The sequence below is a fragment of the Lethenteron reissneri genome, chromosome 41 (assembly GCF_015708825.2).
Source record: "Lethenteron reissneri isolate LAM-NWPU_2019-01 chromosome 41, ASM1570882v1, whole genome shotgun sequence".
In the NCBI taxonomy this organism is placed as follows: domain Eukaryota; kingdom Metazoa; phylum Chordata; class Hyperoartia; order Petromyzontiformes; family Petromyzontidae; genus Lethenteron; species Lethenteron reissneri.
The window spans coordinates 9,589,065-9,606,167 of record NC_083819.1 but is presented as its reverse complement, the minus strand read 5'-3'; the positions used below and the strand labels follow the sequence as shown (position 1 = coordinate 9,606,167).

General features: G+C 50.7%; 1 protein-coding gene across 1 annotated transcript in view; it reads right to left on the bottom strand.

Moving 5' to 3' along the window:
- The window catches only part of GPATCH2L (G-patch domain containing 2 like), a 33,172-nt gene extending 16,454 nt beyond the window's left edge, over window positions 1-16,718 (bottom strand). Inside the window, exons 1-8 of the mRNA XM_061568262.1 lie at window positions 16,580-16,718; window positions 12,049-13,393; window positions 11,712-11,940; window positions 10,870-11,093; window positions 9,828-10,113; window positions 7,521-7,582; window positions 6,895-7,086; window positions 5,229-5,308 (exon numbers count right to left, since the gene is read on the bottom strand). Of these exons, the coding sequence (XP_061424246.1) occupies window positions 5,229-5,308; window positions 6,895-7,086; window positions 7,521-7,582; window positions 9,828-10,113; window positions 10,870-11,093; window positions 11,712-11,940; window positions 12,049-12,520 (1,545 nt within the window). The 5' untranslated portion in view covers window positions 12,521-13,393; window positions 16,580-16,718. The remainder of the gene's footprint in view (window positions 1-5,228; window positions 5,309-6,894; window positions 7,087-7,520; window positions 7,583-9,827; window positions 10,114-10,869; window positions 11,094-11,711; window positions 11,941-12,048; window positions 13,394-16,579) is intronic.
- Between the last annotated feature and the right edge of the window lie 385 nt (window positions 16,719-17,103).

Sequence of the window (17,103 nt, the reverse complement as noted above, 5' to 3'; positions counted from 1 at the left end):
CACAAGTAGGATGTACACACACACACACAAGGATGTACACACACACACACAAGGATGTACACACATACAAACACACACACACACAAGGATGTACACACACAAGTAGGATGTACACACACACACAAGGATGTACACACACACACACACAAGGATGTACACACATACAAACACACACACACACAAGGATGTACACACACAAGTAGGATGTACACACACACACACAAGGATGTACACACACAAGTAGGATGTACACATACAAATACACACACACACACAAGGATGTACACACACAAGTAGGATGTACACACATACAAATACACACACACACACAAGGATGTACACACACAAGTAGGATGTACACACACACACAAGGATGTACACACACACACAAGAATGTACACACACAAGGATGTACACACACAAGGATGTACACACACAAGGATGTCCACACACAAGTAGGATGTACACACATACAAACACACACACACACAAGGATGTACACACACAAGGATGTACACACATACAAACACACACAAGGATGTACACACACAAGGATGTACACACACACAAGGATGTACACACATACAAATACACACACACACAAGGATGTACACACACAAGGATGTACACACATACAAATACACACACACACAAAAGACAAAGAACACCCATACAGATTTTTACAGACTGTTGGCGAAAGTGCTATTCGCAGCAGACACCTGTATGGTGTGGCCAGCAACATGTCTGGCTACCTTTGTCTCCCCACTTCTGATTTTCACACACTGCACCAGGTACTTATTTAAAGCCATGCTGACCTAGGGGAGGTCCAGGACTGGTTGATATATTACTTGCACCTTTGGGTGCAACTCAACCATGTATGACAACGGTCCATGGAAGTGGGTACCACTGAGCTAATGCCGAATCCATTGAAGTTACCTTCATCAGGGGGCACAAACGTTCTCACCCGCTTGGTCACCGAGAGTATGTTCATCGCGCGACAGCCAAATCAGTATACAGTAGAACCTCGGAGATCGAATGCACCAGAACTCGAACAAATCGGCGTTCGAACAAAATTTCCGAACATTTTTTGCCCCGGAAACCGAACGAAATTGAGAGGTCGAACGGCCAATCGCGACTAGAATAAACCTGTACGGCTGAGTCGCGTATAGCCAGCGTGCATGACACTTGCCCAGACAAAGGTTTTACCATATGGGAGGCAGAAACAAACCTCTTTAGATACGTTTTTAGTCAGAAAGAGCTCAAGTGACTCACAGTTAGTGGCAGAAAAGAGGCACACAAGAGAAAGAACCCCAGAAGGGCAGTTACCCGACGTTATTATGGAAGGGGACTCCTCTTCGAAACAATAACACCACCTCCTCCACCTCCTCCTCCTCACCACCTTCCACTCAAGCCATCAACTCTCCTTACTACAGGTAAAGTGAAGTTCAATGTTCATTTATTTCATTTATTAATTCATTTATTCCATCTATTTATTGTTTATTGTTTTTTTTTATGATTTTATGCATGTAATTACTGTAAACTTCGTGTAAACATGCTTTATAATGAGAGATTTCTTGTATCTGGAACCAATTAATGTCATTTACATTAATTCTTATGGGGAAAATTAATTCGGTGTTCGAACAAATCGGTGTTCGAATGGCCTTCTGGAACGAATTAAGTTCGATCTCCGGGGTAGCACTGTATATCATTCTCAGAGCTGTTTATTAATTAGTGAAAACCCAAATCTAATATGTCGGAGGTATTTTTTTTATGTAGTCATTGGTGATTGGGTTGAGACCATCGACTCAATACCACTTGAACACTCGGTTTAATCTGTTAAAACTATAAACTATGTATTTTCTACATTACCAGGTAAGGCCCACTGAGCTGTCTAACTCTTTTGCAGAAGAGACATGGACGCAAATGATAGGTCAACAAAGTGGCTTCTCATGTGGAACTTTACACCAGCCAAATATCCTAAACGCACGTTGATTCTAAATTTGGAGCGAAAAACCGGAGCACCCGGAAAAAAATCCACTCGACGACGGGGAGAGAGACACGCAAACTCCAAATATAGAGCAGGGCGTCAAGGTCGGGATCGAACCCACGACCTCCTGAATACCATGCGAGGTGGTTAATATCTCTTGCGTCTGCCTGGATTCGAACCCAGAGACTCAGCGGTGGGCGGCGGCGACGGATCGGTACTTTGACCTCTGAGCCACCCAGCCACCTACGGCGTCGTTTACAAAATAATAATTATTCCAAAACCAATCAAACCTTGCGTTATGTAAAGCACGGGCCGCCGTGCGGGTTAGTGGGAGCCCGGCTCGCCGAGGTGCCGCGAGGGTACGTTTGAAGGGTAATTTTGTGACCCCGGTCGAAAACTAATTTCATTTAATTTTTTTAAGCCTAAACAAAAAAAAAAATCAACGCTCGCGAGTGATTGCTGCTTGCAAAATTGATGGACAGGTTATGACGCATCTAATGTGGTTGCTTAGCAATGAACAATGAGCACTTTCAAGAATGTAAAGCACGAATGTAAATCCACAGGCATGCCAAAGACAAACACACATACACACGTATACAAGAACAAAGGCACCCATATAGTCATATGAACTGAATAGACAGGACCCCGTCAGTGAGCATCTATTGCAGATGGCGTGGCACACATGGGTGGGAAGATGTAGTGCACGATGCCCGTCCACCTTTGTTTTCCCAGTACTGATATTTACACACTCATTTACGGCCGAGTCAACCTAGCAGAGGCACAGGACCGGTAAAGATATCGCTCGGCATAAGTTGTTCACCATGACCGGGAATGGAACCTACGGTCACTGTGCTTAGATTGCAGCATGCTACCCACTACCCCAAGATAATAATCCCCTGTATAGCCTTAACAGGACGTTTGGAGCAAGTGCTGTCACCAAGCACCTATGAAGGCTGGCGCGGTACACGAGGGGATGGGTGGTCGGCATCACGCCCGACCGCCTTTGTCTCTTCAGTGGCGATATATTTACACACCGCACCGGGTACTCATTTGAGGCCAAGTCGACCCAGGGGAGGCCTAGGACCAGTTCAGATAATCGTCACTGGTATTAGCCGTGAGCGGGAATCGAACTCGAATTGATGGGTTCGTAGCGCAATGCGCTAACCGCTGCACCACCACTCCCCCCCACAGTGCAAACACGCAGGCGTACCGCTACATTTAAACAAGACTCAACGTACCACGCAGGTGCAGACACACACAAACGCACACATCATTTACACAAAACACATGCTGGAATCACGGAACCAAAAGAAATCTGCGAAAGCCATCTGGTCCTTCAATATCACAACCAATATATAAAGGATATTTTCACATTTTATACTTAGTGTAGGACCGAAGTAACTAAAACCTATTTCAAACTGAATAGAAAGATGCACTGGGTATCACAAATGAAATGCACATTTGTCCGTATTAGGTGCGCGCGCTTGACTAAGCCAAGCGGGGCGCTTCCGGGTGTTTCCTAGTGACCTGGGGGTCGATCTGAGAAGCCGCCGTATGAGCTCGGTGGCAGCTGGTTTAACGGTGACCTTCGAACTCAACCTGATGTTTGGCGTCAAAATTAGTGCCTCGAGCAATCCATCAGCACGGACGAAGAGAGATGTGCGCGCGAGCAGCCATACGTGCGAAAACGGGCAAGCGCTGAGACTACCCCCACCCCCCACCACCCCCCCCCCCCTGTTCGCAGGGCCGGGCTAGCCACCCGGGTTCCAATGCTAAACCCGATTCTCGTCCGATATTGGTAGCGGGAACGTTTGTAATGCGAGAGCGTGGAAGTATAAAAGATAATTACGCCTGCACAAACGCGGGGCGAAAACAATGGAGCACATTGGCGATCGTCGACTGCCCATCAAGGCCTTTGAACGACGCGGCACCATCGCGATTCAACAGCTGACAGCCAGCGCCGTTGAATGGCTAAATAACCCAAGCATCAATTTATAGCGAGTGTTTGCAATTACAAAAATCAGTTGCTTATCTCTGAAGCACACCACACAAGGGAAGAATGGGCAGTGGTGGAGAAGGTGGCTTCTAAACCTAATGTCCCGAATTAATTGACTACGCAACATATTCGGAAGTAAAGTAACATATTTCCGTATTTCAGGTTTTTAAAGTGATATAATTGAACTAGATACTTGTACGATTACGTTCTTGGAATTTGCGCGAATCATGTTGATTTAAATCCAGTCGGGTGGCACTGTGCGTGGAGTGCTTGATCACAATTGAAATTTCCCAAGTTTAATTCCTGGTCAGGGATCATCACTCCTGAGGTTGATAAAATGAGTGGCACCTTGTCGGGAGCTTGTAAGCGATTGAGGACATGAGCGAGTGAGCTAATGGAAGAGTGAATAAGCTTGTGAGTGGGATGATTTGGTGAGTGAATTAACACGTGAATAATTGAGTCAGCAGGCGACAGAGGGAGCATGTAAATGAGCGAGTGAATGTGTTTGTGAGTGAAGTGTGGAAGCGAGTGAGCAAGCACTCATTTATAGAATTAATGAGTGCAGGAGTGAATAAACGTGTGACCGAGCGAGTCAGAATCAGAATCTTTTTGTGTTTCGTATGCGAATGGCTTCGTCATTTTGGTCACCCAGGTAACTTTTGCAAATGACACTCATCCTTGTCGCCTCTCGAGTTCCCGCCTGGTTACACAGAGTAAACTTGGGATCACAATCAGAATCTTTTATTTTGACTGCAGGGGGAATCTGATGAACTATAAAGCTCCTTTTCACAGATGTCCAGTAGGGGCAGGTCAAAAAGTTACAACAACAAACAATACAAAAGTATAAGAAAGGTAAGAAATTCACTAAAAATATACATCTATGTTTATTTTCCCAGGTAAATGCAACTCAGCTATTAGCTTCGTTTTCAGCAGGGCGACCTGGCCACAAATGACAGTTCAACGAAGTGGCTTATCAAGCGGAAAACTTATAGCAGCCAAATAATCTCAAAGCATGTTGAGACTAACTAGTTAGATAGTGAGCGCTCAATAAAATGAGTGCGTGCGAGTCCGTGTGCGAGTGAGTGAGACAAGGAGTGATTGAATCATTGAGTGAATGCGCAAGTTGAGCAAGCGAGAGTGTAAGTGAATTGGCGAGTCGGTAAGCGTGTAGGGAGGTAGTAGCAAGCGAGCCAGGGGTACGGGTTGGTGACCGTCGCTCGTGAGTGATGCCGTTTGTGAGCACACCTTCCCGGGGAGACGCCTCCGCCCCTTCCGGATGCTCCGCGCCGCCACTCCCGGCAGGCGGCTCAATCGTGCGTGGAACCCTGACAGTGATGATGCACGCACACAAAGACAAAGATCCCCCAGTATAGCCTTAACACCGTTGGGGCAAGTGCTGTTAGCGAGCACCTATGGAGGCCGGCACAGCACACGAGGGGGTGGGTGGCCAGCACCACGCCAGGCCGCTTTTGTCTCTCCAGTGGCGATGTTTACACACCGCACCAGGTACTCGTTTGAGGCCGAGTCAACCTATGGGAGACGATTATTTGAGCGGGAATCAAACTCGGGTCGCCGGGTTCGGAGTGCAGCGCGCTAACAGCTACCCTCCCACTGCATGCACACACACACCGACTGTTGCGGCAAGTGCTGTTAGCGAGCACCTACGACGGGGTGGGTGGCCACGACCACGCAAGGCCCGCTGTCTCCCCAATGCTGATGCTTGCACACTCACTTAAGGCTGAGTTGTACTAGGGGAGGCCCTGAACCGGTTCAGATATTGGTTACCAATGTAAAATGTGCAAGAGGGGGAATTGAACTCGCAGTGGCGGGTTCGTAGCAAAGTGCACTAACCAGCACAATAATGCTCAACCCATACATGGACGCACACATACGGGTGCATGGAATAATTACATTTTTATCTCATTTAATGATTGTTTTGTTACGTACCATGTAACATAACTATATGTATTATTTCGCACGTGGGTGGAGGCATGCCAAAACCAGGATTCAAACCCAGGTATACAAGGCTCGCAGGGCGAAGGCGGCCCCCCTCCACTGCCACCCCCCCGCCCCCCCCATTAGCGCACAGCCCATGCCAGCGTAGAGGGCAGAGAGGAGACGGTGGTGGCGGAGGGCCTGGGGACGGAGCGGCGGAGCCTCCATGTGTTCCCCGACGGGGCCTGGATCACATCTGTAGTCGCTGGTTGAAGCCATCTGCCCCCTGTGCTGGTCTGCATAGCCGCGGGGGCCCAGGGTGCGCCGCTGTGCATGCACGTGTGCGCTGGTGTGTGTGCACTCACTCATGTACGACGATCACGATGATGATGACGACGATAACCACGCCGGTTACTCGCTATTTGAAAAATTTAAGCGTCTCTCCAATCAAAGGGGCAAGGGACAGAATTCGTCTCTGCTGGCGGTGCTGAGCCGGTGCTGAGCCGGTGGTGGAAATTCCACATTCGTGTGGCGGGCAGTCAGGGGGCGGTTTAGTTTCATAGGACGACCACTTTTTACATGGTGGTAGTTAAACTATCGGCTCATATGTACTGGCTCAGAACTGTTAGTGAAGATGAGCACCACCCAATACCTGCGACAGCTCCCCGTGTTAATGATGGTCATGACATCAGTAGATGATGTCTGATGCAGATGATAATACGGATTATGCTGCTGCCGATTTTAATGATGGCGATACAGATGTTGTTATTACCACACATTCAAGACCACCGACATGATGATCAGGATGATGGTGATGTCATCGCAATCACCATCGTCACCACCATCGTAGAGGGAAAGATGGGAGCCTTGACACGGCCCACGACGAACGCCATCAACGCGGCGACCAAACATTGATCGCCGATCTCCCGGTCACCCAGAGCAACGACACACCGTCATTGCCACTGCCGCCGCCTACCTCTGTGTCCCGTGCGGGAGAGCAGGGGGAATCCGCCAGCGAGGAGGCTGTGCAGGACGGGGTCTCCTGCGTCGCGGTGCGCCAGCGGGGCGTGCAGCTCCCGCGGCCGCTGCCACCATGGCGGCACGGCCCCCACGCCGGGGCCCACCTCGCGGTCCGTCTCGCCGAACCAGTCGCTCTGCTCGTCGTCGGCTGACGGGGGTCGGGAGGTGGGCGGCGGCACAGGGTGGGCGGATGGGGCAGGTGGGAGAAGAGGGGGGGGAAATGAGAATCGGCACACACACACAAAGACAAAGATCCCCCCGCTAGCCTTGTAGAAGGTTGCAGCAAGTGCTGTTAGCGATCATTTACGGAGGCCGGCATGGTGCACAAAAGGATTGGTGTGGCCAGCACCACGTCCGGCTGCTTTTGTTTCCCCATTGGGCCCGTTTATACACGACACCCAAGTACTCACACAAGGCTGAAACGACCTAGTGGAGGCCAGGACCGGTTTAGAAAATCACTCCCGATAACCACTCGCCACTGCTGTTAGCCGTGGTCGGGAAGATAACTTGGGTTTCTCGGTTGCTAGTGCAGTGCATGAAGAGCACGCAGCCACCACGTGCCCACACACTCGCAGCTCTCACCTTGCCGGCCCTCGTCATTGGTGTAAAGCCCCGCGTCGCTGCTGCCCAGACTGCTCGTGTCGCTGGTGTGAGGAGGTGAAGGTTTGTGGGAACAGATGCAGAAGTGACACAGAAGTTACCCAACATCATCACAAAAAGAATAACCTCCGTGCTCAATTTTCATGGGTCCGAGAGGCGCTCGTGGGTTATAACACCGTGGGATTACGAGATATGCCGACGGCTTGGGAAGTCCTTCATCCACCAGTAGATTAAGTATGGTTAAAGATTAACTTGTACTTTTACAAGTGTTCATGCACATGCGTATCCGTGTGTCCTGTCCGTTTGGCTTCACATTATGGTTTGATATAGAGTTTTTTCTTATCTAAATCTGATATCTGTGTAGTAACAGAAGACAAACACATTCCTGCGGAGGGAGCTGGTAGGAACGTTGGGTTGCTCGGTCAATGGCCAGGGTCAACGGCGGCGTGGTGTATTCCGCAAATATGCTCGACTGTGAGGGCGGGCACAAGCCGGCGTGAGTAGGTTAAACGTTGAGTTTTATAAGGGCACCACGGGGTGACCAGCCCCTCCTCACCCAGCCCCTCCCCACTCTCCACACCCAGCCCCTCCCCACCCTCCCCTCCCCACCCAGCCCCACCCTCCCCACACAACCCCTCCCCACCCTCCCCTCCCCACCCAGCCCCTCCCTGCACGACGGACACAATAATCCCCTGTGGGCTGGTGTAACCAGGAGGTTCCTACCAGTATGAGATAAGGCAAATAGTGCACGATTATTCAGATGAGACAGAAGGGAGTTATTAGGAAAGTTACACATTTAACAGCGACAAGAGAAATATGCACCGAATTAAAATCTTTATGAACAGTGTTCACCTTATCGCACTGTAATCTGCGACTACATATTTGCCATCACACATCTCTGTCTCACCTGGACCTATTTCCTCCAAATTCACTTAATTTCCAGTCTCTGCCTTTCATTATGAAAATCAACATTCCAATGTGCCCAGGAATGAATGTTTTGAATCGGTGTACGTGACCTGCTACGGCACATGGATCAGAAACATTAACACTGAAAAATGAAACGGGACTCAAAAGTGTGCAAAGTGTGGAAATATATAACGACTGACAATACATAAAGAGGTAATCACGGACCACAAATACAAACACACGCGTGTGAGATATATCATTTGGATGATTAACGCTTTCCCATTCATAAACGAATGCAACTTGCAGAGTGGGTCCCGTTCACTGCTGAATCTCGGAACGCGCGAGCGGTTGAGCGTTAATTTTATTTAGAGGCATAGCGCCGTTGTTTTTAAAGATATTGTCCTCACCGCAGAGAACTGTAGTTACAGGACTGCACTCTATGATAGCTGGTGCCAAACTGTGCCACACGCCTTCCCATACGGCCTTGTGGGAGCATTGGTATCGATAAAGTTAGTGGGGTTTTTTTTCTCCCGGTTCCATTTCGATGACGTACACGTACATTTCACCTGATGATGATTGCTTGTGTTGCAATCGAAACGTCGTGAGAATTTTATTGTTTAATTTTCATTATTTTATTATTTCCATTCTATGTGACTTTACCGAAAGAACCAAGAATATGACGTACACGTACTTCATCGGAACGGAAATCGGAAGAAAAACTGATGACGTGCCGTACGTCATCGGAATGGGAAAGTATTAAGTAAAGTGGACTTGGGCAGGTCACACTCATGGAAAGAAAGGTCGGTTACATAGCCAAGCGGTAGCGCGTTCGTCACTTGTTCCAGAGGTTTAGTGTTTGAATCTCGTGGCAGCCCTGGCTATTACGAGGGTGTTTTAATAACCATGAAAAAAAATCTGCTCCATCTGCTCTACAGTGAAAGTTAAAGATTCTGTGACATCATTCAAAGAGAAGGCCATCGTGTGCTCGCGTCATGGCACACATTTACCAAACATTAAAAATTATTTGCTAATTTCTCAAACGGAAAATACATTGTAATCAACGTCGCTCCGACTAAAAAAAACTTGCCAGAACTCTCCTGCAAAAAAGAATCATGATATTCCGTGAGGCTTTCCTGGGTAAACAAGTGTAGTAATAAAGATGACCGATAGATGTGGCAGGTGCCAGCATGGTAGGAAAGGAGGGGACACGTCAGAGAGGAGCTTCAGCAATGAGATCAAACTTGTGTGCAGGAGAGCAAGATCGGACTGTTGCATTGTGGGGAATGGTGGTGCATGGCTGACGACAGTGAGAATGATGAAAGAGAGAGATGCCCCGACAAGGCAGAGACATCCACCCCCCGGGCCCAGCACCAGCTGCCGTACCCGTCGCTCATGTTGTCATCCGAGTTCTTGTTGCCGTCGTCCTCCTCGCAGTCCATCCCGTCGCGCCCGCCGCTGGCGCCCGCCGCTTCACGCATCGCTCCTCCCAGCTCCGCGTCCTCCCCCGTCTCCACGACGACGCCCTCGTCAGTTCCCTCGGCCCCCGCGCCGGGGGGCCCTCTGGCCCCCCACTCGACTCCCACTGCCCCTCTGCTGCTGCCGCCGCCACCGCCGCTGCCGCCACCCCGTGCCAATCGCAGCTTCTTGTGGTGGCGCCACGCCGCCATGCCTGTACCAACAACAAACTCGCCTCGTTATTTCATCAGAATCATCAGCCATTGGCTATCCACTGCTGGATAGACAATGGCTGAAGGCCTCCCGTCCATCTCACACCGTCACCATAGAATTACAACACAGTTCGGGTTTATATAGCGTCTACAGACTACTCGCAGAGTGCCACTACACTTTGCAGGATACGACTCAATTGCTACAACTCCGCTCACGCTGTTTAAGGTGCAGTGTTTGACACATTCCGCCTCCTTGCACCGCGTCGCACGCAATGCCTGACCGATTGCAGCGCAGGACTCAGCTCCATCACAAGATGAGAGAAGATGTGCGCAGATGATCCCCACCTATCCCGAGTGACGTGACCACATGTACGTGGAGCACAAGACGGCTTGCTTCGCACATTTTGTGTGAAATCATTAGTAACGCTGACTCAAAGAGTTTACAAATGACAGAGTAATCATTCACCTTTGATTTGAGCCACACTCAAATATTTGATGCACCTCGAGTTAATGAGACAGAACGATAAACATGCTGAAAACGAGACAAAAAGAAGCGATCCTTGAACCGAATGGCCATGGGACAGTCACATGTCTCATCAGATTCAAAGCCATTTTCACTTACTAACTCCACTCATAGGCCGAGCTCAGGCAAAAAAAAACCAGGAATCGAAGATCCATTCATTTCCATCGGATTGGCTGGCAGCCACTTTAGCGGCACTGGGCGGCCGAGACCCGCGACGTTTACCCACGGAGTGTACCTAAGAGCAGTCCGGGTCCCATGTAGCCCCTGCCGGCCGATGCCACGGGGGGGCAGAAGGGTGGGTGCGAGCAGAGGGGGGGCTCGTTGGCGGTTGCCGTGGCAACGCCTCCCCGCGTGGTGAGGGTGGAGACGGCGGGGGGGTCGACGGCCATACGCTTGACCTTGCGGCGCCGGCGGGTGGTGCGTCCTGGGCCGCTCTCCGGGAACGAGTCCGACTCGTGCCTGCATCGGTGACCGAAGGTGCAACACGAGCGCCTTGAGCATGTGGGCAGTGTCCGTGTGTGTGTGCGAGAGTCTGTGTGAGTCTGCTGTGTGTGCGCTTCTATGGAGGAGGCTCGTGAAGGTCATTTGGAGGCAGTCGCCCTCCAACAACGACGAAGGGCAGAGGAGCGACGCTCACAACAACGAGCGGAGTGCCGGGTGGCTAAAAGGCAGAAAGTTGGCACAGCAGGGGGCACAGTTGGGTGCATCTGCCAGTCATCTCAGTCAATCAAGCCATGGCACCTGGGTCTGTCATGTGATCTCCTGTTAGCGGAGCCTTCGACACGTCATGTGGCCTCAAAGTGCACCTGGCCTAACAGAGGTGTCGTGGTGACGTCACCGTCACTTAGCGGTGAATGGCGGGTATTTGCATTGGTGTGTGCAAGTCTGCGTGTGAGAGGCGATGACTGGACGTGTGAGGAGATGCGTTGCATTGCACCGCAAGAGAACGTCGCATGACGCCGACAACACAATCGGGATATTACTTGGAGGAAAAAAATCCTTCTCTTTCCAAAAAGCATCGGCAGTGCTAACAACGCGAGCGACTCGCCCACGATCGTTACCACCACCGCCGTTTACCAGGAGTGGCGCGCGGGCACCAGCGTTGGCGACACCAGCACGGGGGACATGGCTGCGACCACGGGCGGCGCACTCGTCGGCGGGCCGAGCGGGGCGGCCACGGCGCCGCACGGGCGCAGCGCTACGGCGTTGAGCGACGACGACGATGAGGCAGACGCCAGACGCAGGCGGCGCGCGCACAGAGCCTCGTCCGAGTCGCTGTTCCCCGCCGTCGCGGTGGGCCCAGGCCCTGCGTGGTGAGAGCGTTACGGTCATGGCAGCAGGGGCGGCGGCGGCCATGACGGTCGCGGCGGTAGCAACGGTGACAATGCAAAAGAATGGGAGGCGAAAGGCTCACCCCCACAGGCAGCCACGATGTTGATGGCTGCGCCGGTGCCCACGACAGCGACGTTAGCGCTACCGCTTTTACCCAACATCCCCTCCTCCTGGCTCGACTCGGAGCCCTCGCTCAGATACCCGCGTGCCGCCGTCGCCGACGCGGGTGGGCGCGCGAGCAGCGCCGGCGCCAGGTTCAGGGCGTGCTCCCCGCGCCGCTTGCGTCCCCGCCGCTTGCGCGCCTGCCGCCGAAGCTGCCGGGGGCTCAGGGCTCCGCCGGGCGGTGGGGGCGGCAGAGGAGGCGGCGGCGGTGCCGGCGCCGGAGGGGGTAGCCGGCCCCACTCGATGGCAACGGCCCTCTCCTCGTCGTCCTCCTCGTCGTCCTCCTCCTGCTCTGGATCCTGCTCCTCCTCCGCCGCTGCCGCTGCTCGTGCCTTGTTCTGCGCCGACGTCTCCTCCAGAGCCGACGCTAGGTCGTGCACGAGCTCGTCCATGGCGCCGGCGGTGTTTTGGAGTATGCCGTGTGACGGGTAATAGCGGTCCCTCTTATCGGACTACTTCAGGTAATCCTCTATTATTGTTATTCTGTGATCAGGTTAGGGGTGAACGTCAAGTAATGAGGAATAAGATACTGATGCCTCTTTAAAAGTAACCCTGCCTGTCGGTGTCAATACTCGTGCTACTACACAAAGGTGCTTAATGCTTGGCTACTTCGCTTTTATTAGAAATATTCTTGCATTTTGCTCTTATGATACCGGCAAAATTCTATGACATTGCAATGTGCGTAAAACGCAATGTAAGAAAAATCAGTAAGAACACGTACGTGCAAATTTGGAATGAAATTCGACACCGCTGCATCGCTACGCACATAGAAAGAGGGCATGCATTCCACGTTTGCTCGTTTAATACTCACCTACGAATAAGGATGGGCACAACGCACGCGTGCTTGGCGCTACATTCCCGTGTTAAACATATACAACGGGTGAACGTTCATACGTTAAAACGCACCTATTTTTAGGAGCCTATTTTAAATACAAGGTTTTATTGGATTGAAAAAATAACCCTACTAATTGGCAAATACTGTAATAAAGTTTGCAGCATAAAAATAACTACTAAATTTTGTTCGCGGCAAATACTGTGAAATGTAATGCTTCCTGTGAGTAAACTTGAATTCCTCTATACTGGTTGTGGGGAAACTACACGTGCATGTGAGACGGACTTTAACCTACAACACTGGCTTGTAACAACTGTTTACGGTTTAAAGCTGACTTAAGGTGACATATGAGCTGGATCTCATATCTGTGGCTCCCGCGAGGAAGTCTTTGGGCGTTCAATCGACTTGTTCGTCAATCTGAATGCAGAAAACCCTGTTACAAACACACACAAAGTTGTATTAGAACGTGCTCGTTTGCAACATACGCTTCGGCGTACACTTTAAAATCAAGCCACGCAGGGACCCCTAAAAGTGCGAAGAATAACCCAAAAGCCCTGCGCCTACTCCGTAGCTGTCACCCTGTACTGTTTACCCCGTATTCTTGTACAGGGAAGTTTTCAGGTCCATATGGCCGTACAGATGTTTCAATACGGGCACAATTATATTTTTGTTTGTTTGTGTTTCTCCCTTGTGATGTGACTTTGTAGGATGAACATTGAGATTTAAAAGGGCACGGGGTGACCAATGAGGTCTGAATTGGTTTGTAATAAGGTAGGGCACTCATTAAGGGGTTGACAGGTAAATAGCGGTGTTGGTGGTGATGGTGGTTTCATACCTGTCAACCCAAACAGTTTACTCTGTATTCTGGTACAGAGGAATTTGAGTTTTCAGCTCCATACGGCGTAGAAACGTTTCAATACGGGCAAATAATACTAATTTGTCTATTTGTGTTTTTCTCCTGTGATGGGACTTTATAGGATGAACGTTGAGATTTATAAGGGCACGGGTAACCTATGAGGTGTGAATTGGTCTGTGATAAGGTAGGTACTGATAAGGGGTTGAGAGGTATGCAACTCGATGGTATAGTAGGCCTTGCTTGACCAGGTCAACAAAACCACTTTCATAACCACGATAGTGATCACGCCCTCTTAACCACCCAATCAAGTGCATTCACCCATACTCTTTGGTTCTTTCGGTAAAGTCACGTAGGTAGAAAATATAATAAATCACGACGTTTCGGGCGCAACAAGCATGATCTGCTGCTGGGGCAAACTTTTAAAAGCATTTTTAAAGTCTTTTAAAACAGTCTGCCTCAGTAGCAGGTCATGCTTTTCCACCTGATGATGGACGCTTGTGTTGCGCCCGAAACGTCGTGATTTATTTAATTTTCTACCTACGTGACTTTACCGAAAGAACCAAAGAGTATTGATTCCTGCAGTCACGAAAGCTTCAAATCCAGATTGCATTCAACCACTCAAAAACCACAATGTTGTGAGCGCTCACAAACCAGTTTTAACCGCGCTCTGAGCATCTAATCACACTCGAAAACCACTCGCATAACTATCGTTTAAATGACACTTGCAAAGCTCCAAGTAGCCTTATTCACACGTTCAACCGCTTTAAACCACACTCTCCTCACACGATGCAGTGGTCATAAACCAAACCCAGTCTTAACCACACTCTACGGCGCTTGTGCCAGGCTAGGTGCACCTTCAATAACACACACAGATCCCCCGTGTAGCCTTAACAGACTGTTAGCGAGCACCTATGAAGGCCGGCACGGCACACGAGGGGGTGGGTGGCCAGCACCACGCCCGGCCGCCTTTGTCTCCCCAGTGGCGATGTTTACACATCGCACCAGGTACTCGTTCGAGGCCGAGCCGACGTTTGTGCCACACACACACCGTGTGACTGACACACACACACCGTGTGACTGACACACACACACCGTGTGTGACTGACACACACACACAGTGTGAATAACACACACACACAGTGTGAATAACACACACACACCGTGTGACTGACACACACACACAGTGTGAATAACACACACACACCGTGTGACTGACACACACACACAGTGTGAATAACACACACACACCGCGTGACTGACACACACACACCGTGTGACTGACACACACACACCGTGTGTGACTGACACACACACACCGTGTGAATAACACACACACACAGTGTGAATAACACACACACACCGTGTGACTGACACACACACACCGTGTGACTGACACACCCACACCGTGTGACTGACACACACACCGTGTGACTGACACACACACACACCGTGTGACTGACACACACGCACCGTGTGACTGACACACACGCACCGTGTGTGACTGACACACACACACAGTGTGAATAACACACACACACCGTGTGACTGACACACACACACCGTGTGACTGACACACACACACCGTGTGTGACTGACACACACACACCGTGTGTGACTGACACACACACACCGTGTGAATAACACACACACACAGTGTGAATAACACACACACACCGTGTGACTGACACACACACACCGTGTGACTGACACACCCACACCGTGTGACTGACACACACACACACACACCGTGTGACTGACACACACGCACCGTGTGTGACTGACACACACACACACAGTGTGAATAACACACACACACCGTGTGACTGACACACACACACCGTGTGACTGACACACACACACCGTGTGAATAACACACACACATAGTGTGAATAACACACACACACCGTGTGACTGACACACACACACCGTGTGACTGACACACCCACACCGTGTGACTGACACACACACCGTGTGACTGACACACACACACACCGTGTGACTGACACACACATACCGTGTGAATAACACACACACCGTGTGACTGACACACACACACACCGTGTGACTGACACACACATACCGTGTGAATAACACACACACACCGTGTGAATAACACACACACACACCGTGTGACAGACACACACACACCGTGTGACAGACACACACACACCGTGTGTGACTGACACACACACACCGTGTGAATGACACACACCGTGTGACTGACACACACACCGTGTGAATAACACACACACACCGTGTGACTGACACACACACACCGTGTGACTGACACACCCACACCGTGTGAATAACACACACACCGTGTGACTGACACACACCGTGTGAATAACACACACACACACCGTGACACAAAATACGAACGCACACTCCATCATCACCAATCATCGGGCTGGCATCGCGCCTTCACGTCGCACGCGAGTCATTAGTGTCGCAGCAGCAGCAGCAACAGCAGCAGCAGCAGCGGCATTATAATCCCCAGTTCGTCACCAACAAACAAATCGCCCGATGTAGCCATGACCACGTTACATTAACGGGGGAGATGGTGATGTTGGTGGTGATGTTGTTGTTGTTGGTGTCTCTCGATCTCCAACACGAATCGACGTCCGGCGGCGCTCGCGTCAACAACGCGTCGCCTTCTTCCCTTACTGGCGTCGATCGGCAACGCAATCAAGAGCTGCCTGTGTCACAACAACAACAACGACAACAACAAGGCGAAGCGCCGCCGCTGCGTCTCTGCCCCCTTACCGCCTCTGCGCTTCGTGCTCCACTCGACGCTGCGCGGAGGGGGGGGGGGGTCCCTGAGAGGCAACGTGAGGCCGGGGCCGGCGCCATCTTGGGTAAGGAGAGACAGAAACGTGTCGGCGGCCATCTTGGTAAGGGTAAGAGGGGTGGGGGTGACGTCACTGGCGGGCGACGTGAAAGGCGGCACCCCTTGCACACGTGGTGGTGTAAATAAGTTCGGCTCAGCACGCGGCAGCAGCAGCAGCAAGTTCAAGTTCATGTATTAGGTGTAGCCCTGTGAGCCGTTCGGCTCTTGAATCGGGTGCAACCGCAACAAACAAAAACCATGAACAAGAAAACATCTTAAAGTGACTAAGTGCAAACAGAAAATGCAAGAAAAGACAGCAAAATATTGTAGAAAAATCACCGTACACCAACGCTGTGTGCAAAAATACCAGTGGGATGCAAGTCAAACAACAACAACAACAACAACCACAAGACAACTTAGATTAAGGCCATCAGTCTAACTCTGTACTACAACAAACAAA